This window comes from Heliangelus exortis, chromosome 1 (genome assembly GCF_036169615.1).
Source record: "Heliangelus exortis chromosome 1, bHelExo1.hap1, whole genome shotgun sequence".
Classification (NCBI taxonomy): Eukaryota; Metazoa; Chordata; class Aves; order Apodiformes; family Trochilidae; genus Heliangelus; species Heliangelus exortis.
This window is the reverse complement of record NC_092422.1, coordinates 115,797,358-115,812,881: the sequence shown is the minus strand read 5'-3', so window position 1 is coordinate 115,812,881 and position 15,524 is coordinate 115,797,358. Positions and strand designations below refer to the sequence as shown.

The 15,524-nt window shown below is 44.9% G+C and overlaps 1 protein-coding gene across 2 annotated transcripts in view; it reads left to right on the top strand.

Annotated features, from left to right (window-relative positions):
• The first annotated feature begins 527 nt into the window (after window positions 1-527).
• Window positions 528-15,524, top strand: part of IGSF11 (immunoglobulin superfamily member 11) — a 109,085-nt gene continuing 94,088 nt past the window's right edge. Inside the window, exon 1 of one of the 2 annotated variants that reach the window (XM_071760060.1) lies at window positions 528-788. In XM_071760060.1, coding sequence (XP_071616161.1) covers window positions 716-788 — 73 coding nt within the window. In that variant the 5' untranslated portion in view covers window positions 528-715. Of the gene's footprint in view, window positions 789-950; window positions 1,013-15,524 lie in introns of those variants that run through there. The other variant, XM_071760068.1, reaches the window with a different exon arrangement.

The following is a 15,524-nucleotide window of genomic DNA, read 5'->3' as shown; positions in this document are numbered from 1 at the left end:
AATTTCTTCACTGAAAGGGTTGTCAGGCACTGGCTGCCCAGGGAATGGTGGAGTTACTGTCCCTCGAGGTATTTAAAAGACACTCAGATGCGGTGCTTAGGGACGTGGGTTAGCGGGTTAGAACTTGTCAGTGTGAGGTTAATGGCTGGAGTTGATAATCTAAAGGTCTTTTAAAAAAAAAATGATTCTTCGATTCTATTATTTTTTTTTTTATCATCCATGCAGCTTTAGGCAGGGGCTAGAAAACAGACACCCCCTCCCCCCCGGCTTGTTGGGGGTGCAGTCTCCAACCTGCGCTGGATCCGCACCCCTCACCCTGCCTCGTCTCGGCGGTGAAGGCAGCGATGGGGGTGGGGAGGGGGGCGACACCCCCCAATTCGTGGGAGGCCCGGCGGTGGGGGTGGGGGGAAGGCGGATGATGCTGGGGCTGTGCCGCTGGGACGGGACGCGCGGTGCTGCCGTGCGGGGGGTGTCAGCCGCATCCCGGCGGGTTGCGGGGGCGGCTGGGGGCCGCCAGGCTGCGCTCTCGGGCCGGCCGCCGCCTCTGCCGCCCTCCCCGGGCGAGCGGGGCTCGGGGCACGGCGGAGCCTCCGCCGCCAGCGGGCGGTCCCGGGACGGCGGCGGTGGTGGCGGCACCGGCAGCGGCGGTACCGGCACCTGCGGGGGGAAAAAGCAGGGCTCGGCGGCCCGCTCTGCGCCCCTCGCCCGGCCCGGCATGACGCGGCGGCGCCCCGGAGGCGGCGGGAGGTGGGTGCCGGTAGCCCTGGCCGCTCTCCTGGCCCTGCGAGGTGAGTGCGGAACGGGGCGGGGAGGTCTGGGGGGGAAGCGGGGGGCAGTACTCGGGAACACTGCATCCCCGTGGGGTCGGGGACGGGGCGGGCGGTCCCTCGCCCGCCCCATCCCCGGCGCCGACCCCACGGAGATGCCCCGTTCTCCGAGCTGGTGGGGAAGTTTTGGTTGCGGTCCCGCTGGTGATGCTCGGAAATGCGGTGGCGGGTGAGCGGTTTTGCAGGTAGGCTCGGGGAATAAGCGCTTGTTCCGCTCATCTCCTCTTGCTGCACCATCCTCCTTACTACATATTTTTTTTTTTTTCCCCTTACGTTGCTGTGAAACTTGCTTTAAACTGGGCTTCACCTCTTGGTCAGTTGTCTGGGCCTTGCCCCTTGGTAAGCTTACCTGGAAAACTCTGGTCTATCCTTCAGGCCTTGAGGCAGCAGGGAACTTTATGCAGAGATGGTGACAGGCTGCTCGGAGCCCTCTGTGTCCCTCAGGGCTCCTTCCCTGGCCTCATCCTCCCAGGAGCATAGCGGGCTCCTTCAGGAGGAAGGGTGTGGAGACCCAAACCACTCCATCACCTCCCAGCCCTAGAATCCCTTTTGAAATAAGGTGCATCCCCCGGACCTCTGTGTGGAGAGGGAAGAAATTGCATGTGACAGGTGCAGCTCGCATCAACTCAGTGCATTGCTGGAGAGCACCAGGAGGTGCTGCGGGAAGGGCAACAGAAGAAACTACTGAGTACAGGATGTTCAGGCTCATCTGTTGATCGGGTGGTAATGCCTTCTCTCAAGTAACAGCAAACTTTAGAGCAGGCCTGCTCAGCTGTGTTAGTTACTGAGGTCTGCAAGGTAATTTCCTCAAGGTCTGCTCACTTCTGCAGAGGGCCACCAAGTAGCTTTGCAGAGGTCTGCTCAGCAGTGAGCGGTGTTCAGCTCCTCCAAGCCAACCGGGCGTTGCTGCTGGCCACCTTGGCTACTGGGAAAACTGCTGCAAGTGATGGCTCAGAATGCAGAAGGACAGTAAGAAATCATGGGATCTCCCATGGGAATTCCAAAAATGTCTTAGCATGGTCAGGATGAAGCTTCCTTTCCATATGGATCTGGATGGAGCTTGCTGCCTGGGTAGCTGTGCCTGGTTCTCGCTGTCCTGAGAGGTTCAGCAGGCCATTCCAATTGAGGAACAAGTCTTGTGAGGGACAAGATGAACTTTTCACAAATGCCCCAGCCCTCAAAGTACCCCTAGTCCCATCCTCAGAAAACATTTGGGTGTCTGAGTCACATACATTAACTGGTAATTATACCTGCTGATGTCATTTTGATGAATTACAAAAAAAAAAAAAAAAGTTTATTTGTATTTAATTGCAAAAAAAATTATCTCAACTGTTTAGCACTTCATAAAATTTACTTTTTTTCCCCCCACTTTGGAAAGTGAGTTCAATGACTGAGGTTTTCAATGCCACAATTTTTTGACTGCAGATATTTTGAAGGTGCAACTGTGTCTATTGCAGTTCAAGGTATGCAAGGGATGAAGCATTTCTGTTGATGGGACATCCCTGCAAAAACATAATAGTAGCCAGATTAAAGGGGCATTTGATTATCTGTTTAGGCAAGAAGATTGAGTATTAATACTGTTTGTTGGTCTTGTTTTGCTGACAGCACGTGGGGACAACGGCAACAGAGATGAGTAGGAACAAAAACACATGATGTGTAGGCACAGTTTCCATAATGTGTTTATCTGCAGTAGTGTAATGCATTTTCTTGCATTTAAAGCTTAAAGATTACCTAAATGAACCACCTGTGTCTCAAGTTGTTGGGGTATTTTTTTGGGGTTTTTTTGTTGTTGTTTATTTCCTTAGGAAAAGTCTTTAGAATATGATAGGTGAAACTAGCTGTGGTATAGTGTTACTTATGTGCTGCACAGTATGGCCATACTTTCCATGATTCTTGGATTTGGAAAGAAAACCCTGATAATGTATAAGAAGCAGACATATACACTCATGGAAGCTGTAATGAAATAAAAATAAAAAGTTTTTCCAAGCAACATTTGCAGAAGATCAGTAAGTGTATTTGAGTTGCCAAGTCTGATGTAGGAAGAGTGGTGATTTTTTTTTTTTTTTTTTTTTCCTTTTTGAGACTTTAGGTTGTTTTAGAAGAGAGAGAAGAAAAATGATGTGGTCATAGGCAAAGTGATACCTAAATGAAAGCTTTAAAAGTTAAAGAATCAAAAGCTGTAATACTGTATAATCAAAAGAACTACTTAATGCCAAAAAATTGAAAAGCGGTGAGGAAGGTCCCTGGAAGTCATTTTGTCACTCTCCTGCTTTGTGCCTATGATAAAATACAGTGAGACTTTGTAGTGAAATGTCAATCAAGTATTATAGTCCCATTATATCACATTGTTTTGCAATCTGTAGAAGAGCAATTGTTAATTTTAAATGGACTGCTTCCTCTGGCCCTATACTACCCGTGTTTAATGCTCCTATGGCAGGGACAGCATCTATGTTTTCCCTCTAAAGCATTATAAGTGTAATATTTTTTGTGGAAATAATATTTTTTAGGTTCCCTAGAGAAATTTAAGGAAAAATAGGGGGGAATTCTGTTCAGAGCTTTGAAACCAAGCCTGTAATTGCAAATCAGTCCTGCTACTTAACCAGAAATAACATACTGCAAATTATCAAATGTGTTGGATATCACATTTTAGGTACAGCTAAGCTGCAGATCCAACTTTTTTTTTTTTTTAACTGCATGCTGTTCAGATTCTGTGACATACTATTGCAACAGGTGAGATGTCGGTGCAGTCTCCTGCATCTGGATCTTGCAAGATCAGGGTAGGGTGTGCGTGTGTGACTTGACAGTAGTGCATAAATGCAACAGTGGTTCTGAAACTTTTCACTCCACTTTTCTCTTCCTCAGCTGCAGTTACCTGCCTCCTGGCAGCCTAGGGTTATCACAGCTGAAACTGCTTAAGTTCTGACCTTGCAGCACCCTTCTACCAGCCCACATATCCTTCACAGCTCTGCAATAGGTCTTCAACCCTAGCAAGAGAAAGCTGTGGCAGTCCCTTGCTCTTCCATGCTTATGCTGGGGTTTTTTTTGTTTGTTTTTTGTTTGGTTTTTTTTTTGGAACAGATTGCCATTTGTGTCAAGCTGTGTGATTTTATGATGTGTCAATAAATCATTTGCTCACAACCTGACCTTGGTCCCCAGTGGTAGGCATAGATGCATAAACTACTTCTTGCATCTCTTTTCTGATATGGGCATCCTTCCCTTACTTTGGAAACCAATTCTTTCTCTCTGGTTCTTCAGTATTGTTTAAAACCCAATTTTATTCTGTAAGTTTCCCTTCTCTGAAGGATATCAGAGTGCCCCGTGAACAGCTATATTTAGCTGCTCAGTATTAATATGGACATGCCAAGTGTAGTATAAACAACTCATTAAGAAACTTAGAAGTAATTTTTCATGCTTTCATTTGGAAGATAAGTTTTTATTATTGTACCAGCATACCAACATTTTTATTATTGTACCATATACAGTGGAGAAAGTGAGGCTAAGAGAGAGGCTTTGTGACACAATGAATGTCAATGGTTGCTGGTAGTCTGGAGTGTCTTGGTTCAAACTGGAACCACAGGAGAATGCTTAAATTTAGGCAGCAAGTTAAGCAGTACTGTAATGGTGCTCTTTAGAGATGTTCACTAATAAATTGTGGTGAGTCATCTATATTTAGCAGGATGCTACTATCATTGTGCTTTTTAAGTAAAGTGCTTTTAACACAGTTTATTTCAAGGAGAAGTGCATGCACTGAAAATCTCTTTGTAGTTTTCTCCTTGTGGAGCATTAATGCTGCCTTCCCTTTTGTAAATGTTCAGAGAGAAATTTAGCTCCTGGTTGTTTAACAGACAGTAGTTTAACAAAGACAGTTCCCTGGTTAATACTGCCTTGTGTTTGCACAGTCATTTACGAACATTAACTGAGTGTCTCCAAACTTACTTTGTGAGGGCAGTCATTTTAATTTATAGAATGAAATACTGAAGTGTACAGAGATGAAATTATTTGCTTGCAGTCAACTGGGACATCTCCTGAGCCTCTCCTTTAGAGTAGTCCCCCTAACAGGGCTTCTAGCCATATGCCACCCCATTTTTCTCTCACGAATGTTTCATGACTTATGTACCAGGGAGAAAGCATGATATTAATTATGTACAGTGAACTGTTATGGTGGAGGGTTTTTTCCTTATGTTTTCATCTCTCTTGGAGATTTGGAGGTCACCTGTGTCTATTCTGGCTTCTGCCCTCTTTTTTCATTGCTTGAGCTGGGCTGAGGACAAGTTTTATAAGGATTGTGGAATGTGGTGTCATTCTGAATGAAAATAGAAGTTAAAAGCTTTGATGGTTTTGAAAAGAAGTTTCTATTTTAGGTCAACTAATATTGTGTTTCTTTGCAGAATTGCATTATTATAAGGTTTTAAAAATACCCTAAGCAAAAAGACTCTTTATGTGAAAAGTGAAAACTTTCCATCCTGAACAGGCTTGTCAGATATTTCTCTATTTCTGACAATATTCCCCTGTTTTTTCTTTTGAAACAGTTATGATTTTAAAATGGATGAGGGTAGATTTAGGTTAGGTATTAGGAAGAAATTCTTTAGTGTGCGGGTGGTGAGGCACTGGCACAGGTTGCCCAGGGAAGTTGTGTCTGCCCCTTCCTTGGAAGTGTTCAAGGCCAGGCTGGATGGGGCTTTGAGCAACCTGGTCTGGTGGGAGGTGTCCCTGCCCATGGTAGGGGGGTTGGAACTAGATGGTCTTTATGGTCCCTTCCAACACAAACCAGTCTGTGATTCTGTGGTTTTGCAAAACATCTCATGCTTGACAAGGCTTGGTTTAGTAGAAGTACATACAGTAAAACCTTAGGGTTTTTTTGTGGGGTTTTTTTTTGGGTTTTTTTGTGTTTTTTTGTTTTTTTTTTTGACAGAGCATTTGAGAACAATGATAAGAACCAACTGAAAGCAATTGGTGGCATCTGTGCAAAGTCTCTGTCCATTATTTTTGCCATCTTGACACATATATGGAAACACCATGTAAACAGACATGGCGTTGCCTGTGTCTTTTCCTTATTCATAGTGCTGTAGAATCATGTAGAATCATGGTGCTTATTTGCACCAAAAGAACCAGAATATAGTGGCTATATTATATCTATACAAGACAAATTTTTCTTTAAGAAATGCAGTCTTGTTAATATTTGTTTCCCCTTCTGGGACAGTCACTGGAGAAGTCAGAACAGGAGTAGCACATCAAGCTCGATCTCTTATTATTTGCGCAGAGCCACAGCTCTCCTCCTGGCAGCACAGCAGTACTTGTGCATTTGCATATCTGCATGAAGTTAATTTCAAGTGCAATTTAGTATTAGATTGATCAGATCGCTTACTTAAGGATATAAACATGTGCTTTTTTTTTTTTCTCTTCCTCACATCCTCATCAGTCAACTTAGCTGTGAGAATGTGAGCTAGATTGCATTTCACAAGCATCAGCAGGAGTGAGCTGATGTCTGAACTCCACTCAGTTACATCTGTGCTTCAGTTTTATTCAGAATGCAGAGTACAAGAGTGTCATTTTGGGGGCTGGGGTTGGGAAGCAGGGGAATGGGTGCACAACCTTTACACTTTTCTCAGAGGCCTGTCTAAGCAGTACTGCATCAGATCAAACCACTGGATGGTTTGCCCCTGTACTCAGCACTGGTGAGGCCACACCTGGAGTACTGTGTCCAGTTCTGGGCCCCTCAGCTCAGGAAGGACATCGAAGTCCTGGAGCAGGTCCAAAGGAGGGCAACTGGGCTGGTGAAGGGACTCCAGCACAAGTCCTATGAGGAGAGGCTGAGGGAGCTGGGGCTGTTCAGCCTGGAGAAGAGGAGGCTCAGGGGAGACTTCATCACTCTCTACAACTCCCTGAAAGGAGGTTGGAGCCAGGGGGGGGTTGGGCTCTTCTCCCAGGCAACTCTCAGCAAGACAAGAGGGAATGGTCTCAAGTTGTGCCAGGGGAGGTTTAGGTTGGACTTTAGAAAGAATTTCTTTACTGAGAGGGTGATCAGACATTGGAATGGGCTGCCCAGGGAAGTGGTGGATTCTCCGTCCCTGGAGATATTTAAAAAGAGACTGGATGTGGCACTCAGTGCCATGGTCTGGTAACTGCAGCGGTAGTGGATCAAGGGTTGGACTTGATGATCTCTGAGGTCCCTTCCAACCCAGCCAATTCTATGATTCTATGATGCTTCAGCAGGGGATACCAAAACTCCCACAGTGAGAACTTGGTACCAGATGTTTTGTAAAGAGGGTCTGATGCCTTACCAGTGCTCTGGGTTGCCCTAGGAGGAGGTCACTGTCTATATTGTTCTGGATTTTGGTGCTGATTTTGGCTAGGAGAGAGTTATTTTTCCTCATAGTATGAGGCTTTATTTTGGATTTGTGCTGAGAATAATGTTGATAACATGATGTTTTATTTTTGCCAATCAGTGCTTACATTAAGCCAAGGACTTCTTCAGTTACTTATACTTCCCCTTTCCTGTGAGCTGATTCTTTACAAGAATCTGGGAGCAAATACAGATAGGACAGCTTACCCAAACTGTCCAAAGGGACATTCCATTCCTTAAGATGTCATTCTTAGTATATAAACCGGAGGGACTTGGCTGGAGGGTGTGACCATGGCTTGAAAACTATCTGGGAATCAGGCAGTGGGTAGTGACCAGTTGTGCTGTTCATCACTTGTTTTGTATATTCTATTATTATTATTCTCTTCTTCCTTTTCTTCCCTATTAAACTGTCTTATGTCAAGCCATGGGTTTTTCCCCTCAGCTCTCCTCCCCATCCCACTGAGAGGCAGAAGAGTGAGTGAGAGGCTGTGTGGTGCTTAGTTGCTAGATGGGGTTATGGTTAAATCATAAAAAACTTTAAAGCCTACTCAAGCCAATTTCCTCTTAAATTCAAAGGGTGCGCACACTCTTCTTCTATGCCATAAAATGAACTAAGACATATGTATTCCTTCTACCATGCAGAGCTACTGAAATTCCCCTTTTCCTTTCTTCAAGATGTGCCCTCTGCTTGCAAAACAACCACACACAGAACTTTCCCTCTTGCCAGGAGCACATTTGGGCCGGGTTAACTGAACCCCTCTTTTAGCCTCTTCTGTTACTGGGGGGGAGCTGGTCCCCAGTCCCAGTGGACATGCAGACCAGACTCCTGAATGGTGTGAGCTGTGGGTGGGCTGTCAAGGCTCACAACTTCCCCTGCCTGGTGGATGAGCTGTGTCTGCCAGGAGCAAGTGGGTTGGTACACCCTCTCTGCATGCCCACTGGGGAGATTACTTCCTAATCTTCTTTAATTAGAAGTTGGCTAATGCCCAGAAGCATGAAGGTGTAATACTGCTAGGTTTTTTCCTTTTTTTTTTTTTTTTTTTTTTCTCTATTTTTCTCACTTTACCTGTAAAGTCAGTGGATGGTCTAAGTATCCTTATAATTGCACAGGCCTCTTTTTTTTTAAATGCACAGGCCTCTTTTTTTTTTTTTTTTTTTTTTTTTTTTTTTTTTTCTCAAGTTCTTGACTATCATAAAATGAACAACCTTTTGTCTTTCTCTTAAAATAGCACTGAAAAAACAATGAAACCTCAACAACCCAAATGAAAACTACAGAAGGACCTCATTCACTTCATACCTGTTTGGTAATTTCTTCTATCTAACTCCTCCACAGATTAAAGTGTCCCAGTTTTAACTGTGCTTGACCACTAAGCATTACTGACTGGTGCATGATGAAACCTTTCTGTATTTTCAATATGCCATCCAGCAGTAACCACAGCAAGTCCAGCTGAGGGTGCACTGTGAATATTCACAGTGGCACTTTAATACTTCCAGCATCCTTTTCAGCCTCTTTCTTTAGACATCCTAACATCTTGCTTTATTTTTGACCACCACTGTATGCTGAACAGATGTTTTCATTGAGCTGTTCACAGTGATACCAAGATATTTTCCTCAAGTGATTACATTTGAATTAGAGCCCCATGGTATACAAATAGTTCAGATTATTCTCTCAAGTTCTTATTACTGTCCATTTGGTACTGTTGAATTTCATCTTGCAGTATGCTGCCCACTTGCTGAGCTTTGTCAGATCCCTTGGAAGTCTCTCTCAATCTTCTTTTGTCTCAGCCAGCCCAAATCACTTTGCCAGCTCCCATTCGCTCTTCCAGATATTAAGGAATAGATTAAACCACCCTAGAGCTGGTATGAAACCAGGGGGTAATCCCTTGTAATCAGGGCCAGAGCAAGGGCAGAGGGGCTTCCCATGCCTCCAATCCTGGGGACTGAGTGATGGGGCAGCAGCTCTGAACTAAGCTTGAATCTGGGTGACATGAACCCCACCTGGGGGGAGGCAAGGGGGGGATGTGTCCTGCTCCAGGCAAGTAGGGGTCAGGGCTGGAACTGAACTGGAATCCTGCCCAGAACAGTTTAGCAGGCATGCTTGGAAGTGACTGAAAATTAATCACCTAGTCTTGTCCTTTTCCTTCCAAAATTTGAGTGGATTAAAGGCGGCACAAGTCCCTCTGTGCTGAGGATCAAGATGGCTTGTGTACTTTTAGGGAGTTAGGGAATTTGTCCAGTTTAACCAATACCTGCTTCAACTTCCAGGTTAGCTTGTACCCTCTCTTAAGGAAAGCATTGCTAACTTCAAGAAACTCCTGACTTTGCAAGAGACTGAATGCCTTTGCTAGCAGTGCAGCTGCTTGAGAAATGTCATTCTTCTGCTGTTCAGCAGTTTTGGATTTGCCCTTTGAATATACTTAAATAAGTTTTTGTTTTTTGACTTTTGCAATTTGGCCTCAGTTTTGTTCTCGGCCCTCCTAGCTACCACCTTAGGAAGCCACCGCTAAGATTGAATGACTTGGTGTACTTTTTGTTCGCCCATACAATGTGCTTTCTTGCTTCTCAGCAGTGTTTTGTTCAGGGGCACTGAATACCCTTTCAGTGACCATGCTGAGGTTGCTTCAGTGAACCAGGCTACAAGAGCATAACAACTTTAATTCCCTTGCTTTTGAAGGTAAAATGTTTTGACCATCTTGGTTGTCTAACATGAAAGAGGTGTGATGCGAAGTTCTGGTGCTTTCCCTCCTACAGGGATGTTAAATTTGATTATGTAGCAGACACTGTTACTTTGTGACTCAGGTTGTGCTTTGCATCACTTGCAGTGTTTCAGCTTCTGAGTGCCCTGGGACTGCCTGTTCCAAGCCCTACCTACGCTCTCTAAGACACTGCAGAATTGTAACCTTCTGTGACACTTAGCTAATTCCTGCCCATGTTGCTGAAGTCACCATTTTTTTGCTGTTTTCTTTGACTTTGTTGTTCCTTTCCTTTCCTTGAGTGCTGTGCAGTAGCTATTCCTTTCCTGACAGGGAGGCCACTGGTAAGTCAGGAGTGCTGTAGTCATATTCAGCTTACAATTAACTTTTCTCCCTCTTCAGCCTTGGCTGTCTCGATAGGGTCTGTGCAGTACTCATCTTGCAGTCTGATTTCTCAGCCCTTTTGCCCACACTGGGTTTCCAAGGCAGGGCATTACTCTGTGGTGAACTCTGCAGCTGTAGGACAAGAGACTTGGAGATGTGTTGGGTGCTTTTTTAAATGTGGCTATTTCTTCCCTTTCCTGCCTGGTGTAAAGTGGTTGTAACACCATGCTTGCTGGGAGCAATTCTGCAGACTTCAGCAACAAACCCTAAGTGCTCTTTGGAGCCTTTTGCTCCAGCTTCACACCCACCTGCATCAACCTGCGTTCCCATGCAGTCTTATCAGCATCAGCTGCACTCTGAAATGTTTGGTTTTGAAGTGGTATCTCAAAAAATACAGTCCTGCATCTTGGTTGAAAGGTCTCTGGGTGCTAGAGCAGGGGATGTCCCCCCCAGCTCCTATGTGCATCTTTAATTCTGCTGCCTCTTATTGCCTGTGCTAGTAAGGGGGGACCTGAAGAGTGCCCTATGATGCCAGGGGAAGGAGAGAGATGGGTGACAGACCCTGTTTTTTTAGTGAAACCCTGAGAGGGAAGGTGCCAGAGAGCTTCTGCAAGGTGCTGCTGGGTTTGTGTGGCTACTGGGCTTCTTCCATAGCTGAGCATGTGCTTGAACTCTGCTGTCTGATGGGGCTCAATGTCTGAATGCCTCGGTGAGTCGTGGAGCTGCTAGGCTGCAAGCCTGCTTGGCTTTCTGGCTGTGTGTTGGGAGCTAGTAGCTTAGAGAGGTTGAGAGGACCTTGGCTACTTGGCAGAAGGACAGAATAGCCTCAGTCTGTCTGCAGAACCGTCATGTCCTTGGCTTGTCAAGGGCAGCCCTTCCTTTTGCCCCTGAAACAGCTGGTGTGCCCTGGGCCCCTATTACGGGACTCATCCGCAATCAGCACCTCCCTCTCCTGCACTGAAAATGCCTCTGACAGAGTGTAGGATTGTGTTTCTCAGCTGCATGGAGTTGCAGCGAGGCTGTTTTCCTTGCTGAATGCTCAATTCTTCAGGAGCATTTTTGTGTAGCCTCATCTGGCTTTACTGCTCTCTTACCTATTCCAAGTGGCTGCCTTTTTTTTTTTTTTTTTTTTTTTTTTCTTATGAGATTGCATTTCTGCTGCCACATTGACAGCAGTTGTCTGTTTACCCACAGAACAGGTACAAAGCCGACAAGCTTCCCCCACCCCCCCTGGCACCCATCCCCCCACACACCCACCCTTTCCTTCACCCTCCCTGTGAGCTCTAGCCCTGAGCCAGGAGGCTGGAGGGGACCGATGCAGGTAAAGAGGGAGGGGGCCGGGGCCGAGGCATCCCACCACCACAAGCTTGTGTTGCATCCTAACTGCAAATCGCCCTTCCGGCGTCAGCAATTTGAGGGAATAATTGACAGGAGGTGCCGGCGAGGTGCTGAGTCAGAGCGAGGTGTGCTTGCCAAGTCACTGCAGCAGAAGGAGCCCGCTCGCCTTGCGTGGAGGGAAGCCAATGGACGGTGGGTTTCCTTAGCTGCCTTTTGGGCCTCTTTCTTCCCTTTTTCTGAAGCTGCAGTTCAGCAGCAGTGATGCTATGCATGTAAGGGAGAAACCTGGGAGAGGAGGGGGGGTAGGCATGGGGTGAGGTGGAGCTCTTTTTTTTTTTTTTTAAACTCTTTTTCTTTTTTTATTTGGCTGTGAGACCTGGGGATTTAGAGATGTGGTCTCTGTTCCCACCTGCTGCCAGTGGGTCACTCTGCTGCTATTTCCATACTCTGAGCAATGAGAAGGGGTAGAAAACATATGTTGGGTGGATGAGTGGCCTTAGAGACAGACTGATGTCTCCTGGGCAAGGAAAAAAGGTGCATGTGCCACCCTCAGCTGAGGCAAGGGGGGGATAGCTTAGCAAGCCAAAAAAAAATGCAAAATAAAATGACTGAAAAGATGTTTTGTCTTGTCCTTCCTGAGAGTTGCTTCTGCTGCAGTGTCCTACCATTTGTTTATGGGTTTGAAATGAGTTGTTTGAACATACAGGAAGATGAATGCTTGTCCTATATACATCTAGCACCTGATAGACCTTCAGGTCAGGCTCGTGAGAGCTTTGCTATTTACCCCTGACCTTGAGTGTGGCTATCATCAGTGTTCATACCACCACAGCTGAATCTGTCCCAGAGATCTGGATCCTTCTCTTTTCCTTGCTCCAGGGTGACTTCAGACATCTTTGTGTTTCTCCTCCTTTTGTAGCACAGAGAAGGCTGGTAATTTTTCACAGTTTTTGAAACCTATATGTATGATGTATACTGCCTTTATAAGAAAGGTATAATATTTACTTTGGGTAACCACTTGATAGAAGGGAGTGAGGAACATGAAGGAGGCCCATATATTTTTTCAGAACCATTCATACATATGCTGTGCTCCACTGACATTTTTAGATTTGATGTTCATATGATCTTTCCACTGACTAAGGTAACAGACGTGTTGTCCAGATCACCTTAGTGCCAGCTGAATAACTGAGGCCCAGAGATGGGAAGTACCTTGCCTATGGCCATGCAGGATTCTCATGGCCAACCTGGGGTTGGAGCCTGCATCTCCTGAGTGCTGGTTCCATGTCTTCTCCACAGGAGCATGCTGCCTACCTGCTGATGTAGTCAGTGGCCTGCTGAATGCTTTTCCTCCTGAGTTTTCATGGCAGTGGTTCCTGAATGATCTTTATGGAAAACATGTAGTGACTAAATTGAATGCTGTTCTCTCATCTTTGCCTTGGCCACCTCCACAATGAAAGTCATTCCTGGGACACCTGGAGATGTGGCCTAGGGGGGACTAGGGATGGGAATGTGCACCCCTGGCATCTGTCCTCCTTGCCCCCAGCTTGCTGCCTCTTCCCATACTGGGTGCCGCCTGTGATGCTCGTGGCAATCCTAAACCATCTGTGGCTTCAGGATGTTTTAGAGCAAGCTTTGACCCCTCTGGGTTTTGCTGTGAAGTTACTTAGGGATAGCTTAGTGCTCAAACTTGGCTTGAGAGGCTCAGGACAGTCTTCTGAATGACTGGCCTGCCTTTATTTTGTGTTTCAGTGTGAGTTTTGCCATGGGTGGTGAATATGTGCTGGAGTGGATCAGGTCCTCCTGCATTTTGAAGGATTGTCTTCATTAGTCAGGGGAATTTTAGTGCTCATCTGTCCAGAAGCAGCTCTTCTTATCCACTTTCTACTCATGCTGTGGCTTCACTCTGAAAATTGAAAAAATAATGTTGTCTGTCAGAACTGGGATATTATAGAGTACCTGTAGGAATTAAGAACTCAGTTCCCTCAGGTTCCTTTTAAAAATCCTATCTGAAGTGAATATATTTTGAAAATAAACCAGGAGAGGAAGTGGTGCTGTTAGCAGTGCCTTAGCTATTTTCCCTGTCTTGATATAGCAACTGCCACAGATTTTATTCAGCTTTTAAGATTTGTGGGTCAGGAGCTGGGACTGGAACCTTCAAGAAGTCTCTGTGAGTGGACCCTGTGCCCTTGCCTCTTCCTGCTCTGTGCTGAGGGTGTTTTAAAGCACTCGTATGTATTGTGGAAATGCCAGTGTGTAATAATGCTGTATGTGCAGAGGCTTGATAAATGCACCCAACACTCACTGGGCCAAGGACTGAGTTTGCTGTGAGTCAGTCCAGGGTGATGAAGTTCTGAAAATCATCAATATGGTGATAGGTCCTTTATATATATACATATAAAACAAATTTTGCATTTATTTCAAAGGAGTAAAAATGCATATGGATGATGGGGTGTAGCGTTTAATTGCACCCCATTGCTGACAGCAGGGACAGCAAGCATTCACTCTGGGGACAACTGGGAGATTATTTGGACAACTGCAACAACTTTTTTTCTCTCTCTTTCCTCCGCAACCAAATAACTACAGTTTGCATTAGTTTTCCACAAACAGAGAAATCCGGAGACAATTGTCGTCATTTTAATTAAAAGTACACAAGTATAGTACGTAAAAATACACATAAAATTAAAACAACTGCTGATAGATCAAAGAAGCAGTGGAGTATTGCTGCCACTCAGAATGAGTCTGGACACAAACAATAAAAAAATCTGTGTTCGTCCTTGGTTATGACTGAGAACACTCATTGGTATTTTGTTTTTATGGCTAAAAATAATTATACACCTGTATTTTGAATTTCTTTCTGGAATTTCTTCCTCTGGCCGTATAACCCACATAGTCCTCACACACCTGGCAACATGTTTGGCAGCTGCAGAAGGTGAGAAGTGACTCAGATGGGACTACTGCTGACCTGACCCTGTGATCCAGTGCAGGCCAGCAGGTCCTGGAGAGCCTTTCCTTGTCCCCTGCTTGCCACCTGCTCCTGGCTTGCCCTCAACCCTTGGCTCTCTGGCACATGTCTCCTGCATCTTTTCACCTTTGTAAAAACATTCACTCTGTGGCTTAATGGGAACAAAAAAATGCCTTGTTCTTGCTGTGAATTTATGTGAAATGGACCCAGATTGTGGAAATCTCATTAAATTAGCCAGCTGCACAAGATTTCCATTCATTTTGGTTTTGCTCAGAGAACAGCTTGGAGTCTTCTCAGCTCCGAGGAGTTACTCATCCTTGGAGATCAAAATCAAATCACAGTCTAAAATCAGACCAGGTTTCCTTAGCTCAGCTTTTGAAACAAAAATGTATTGCATTCAAAGTGCATTAAAGACAAAAGGGCTGCTTTAACGCAATAATAGAACTGGATGGTCAAAATATAGCAGCACTGGGAAATGCATAAGTTAATGATTCCTTGTTAAGTATCCTGTATGTTTTATGGTATGAGTTTTATAGTCTAAGTGGTGGTAAGATTAGAGGTAGGTGAATAATTTATAGCAAATAATTTATTTAATGAATTCCTCTTCCATCTCTATTTGCAAATTGTTTGTGAACATCCTGTGGTTTCTTTGCATTTTACTTATTTGAAATTACTTACCGAATAGTGTCTACAAATAATATTTGACAGACCGCAAGCTTTTGAGCATGGGTTTTTTCTGTTTCCTTTTTTGGGGAGCTGTATTTTAGCTCCAGGTTTGGTTGCTCGGCACAGATACACAAAGCAAAAGTTCACACCATAGTATTTCACCATCCTGACAGCTTAAAGCAATTGTTAAAATTAAGCTGTTTCTGAAAGGTACCAAGAATTAGCTGTTACTTTTAAATAATTATTCAGATTATTTATGTGAATAAGTAGGTTCATTTTTCACTTTTGCCAGTGTGTGCTAAAATTGCTTGAAG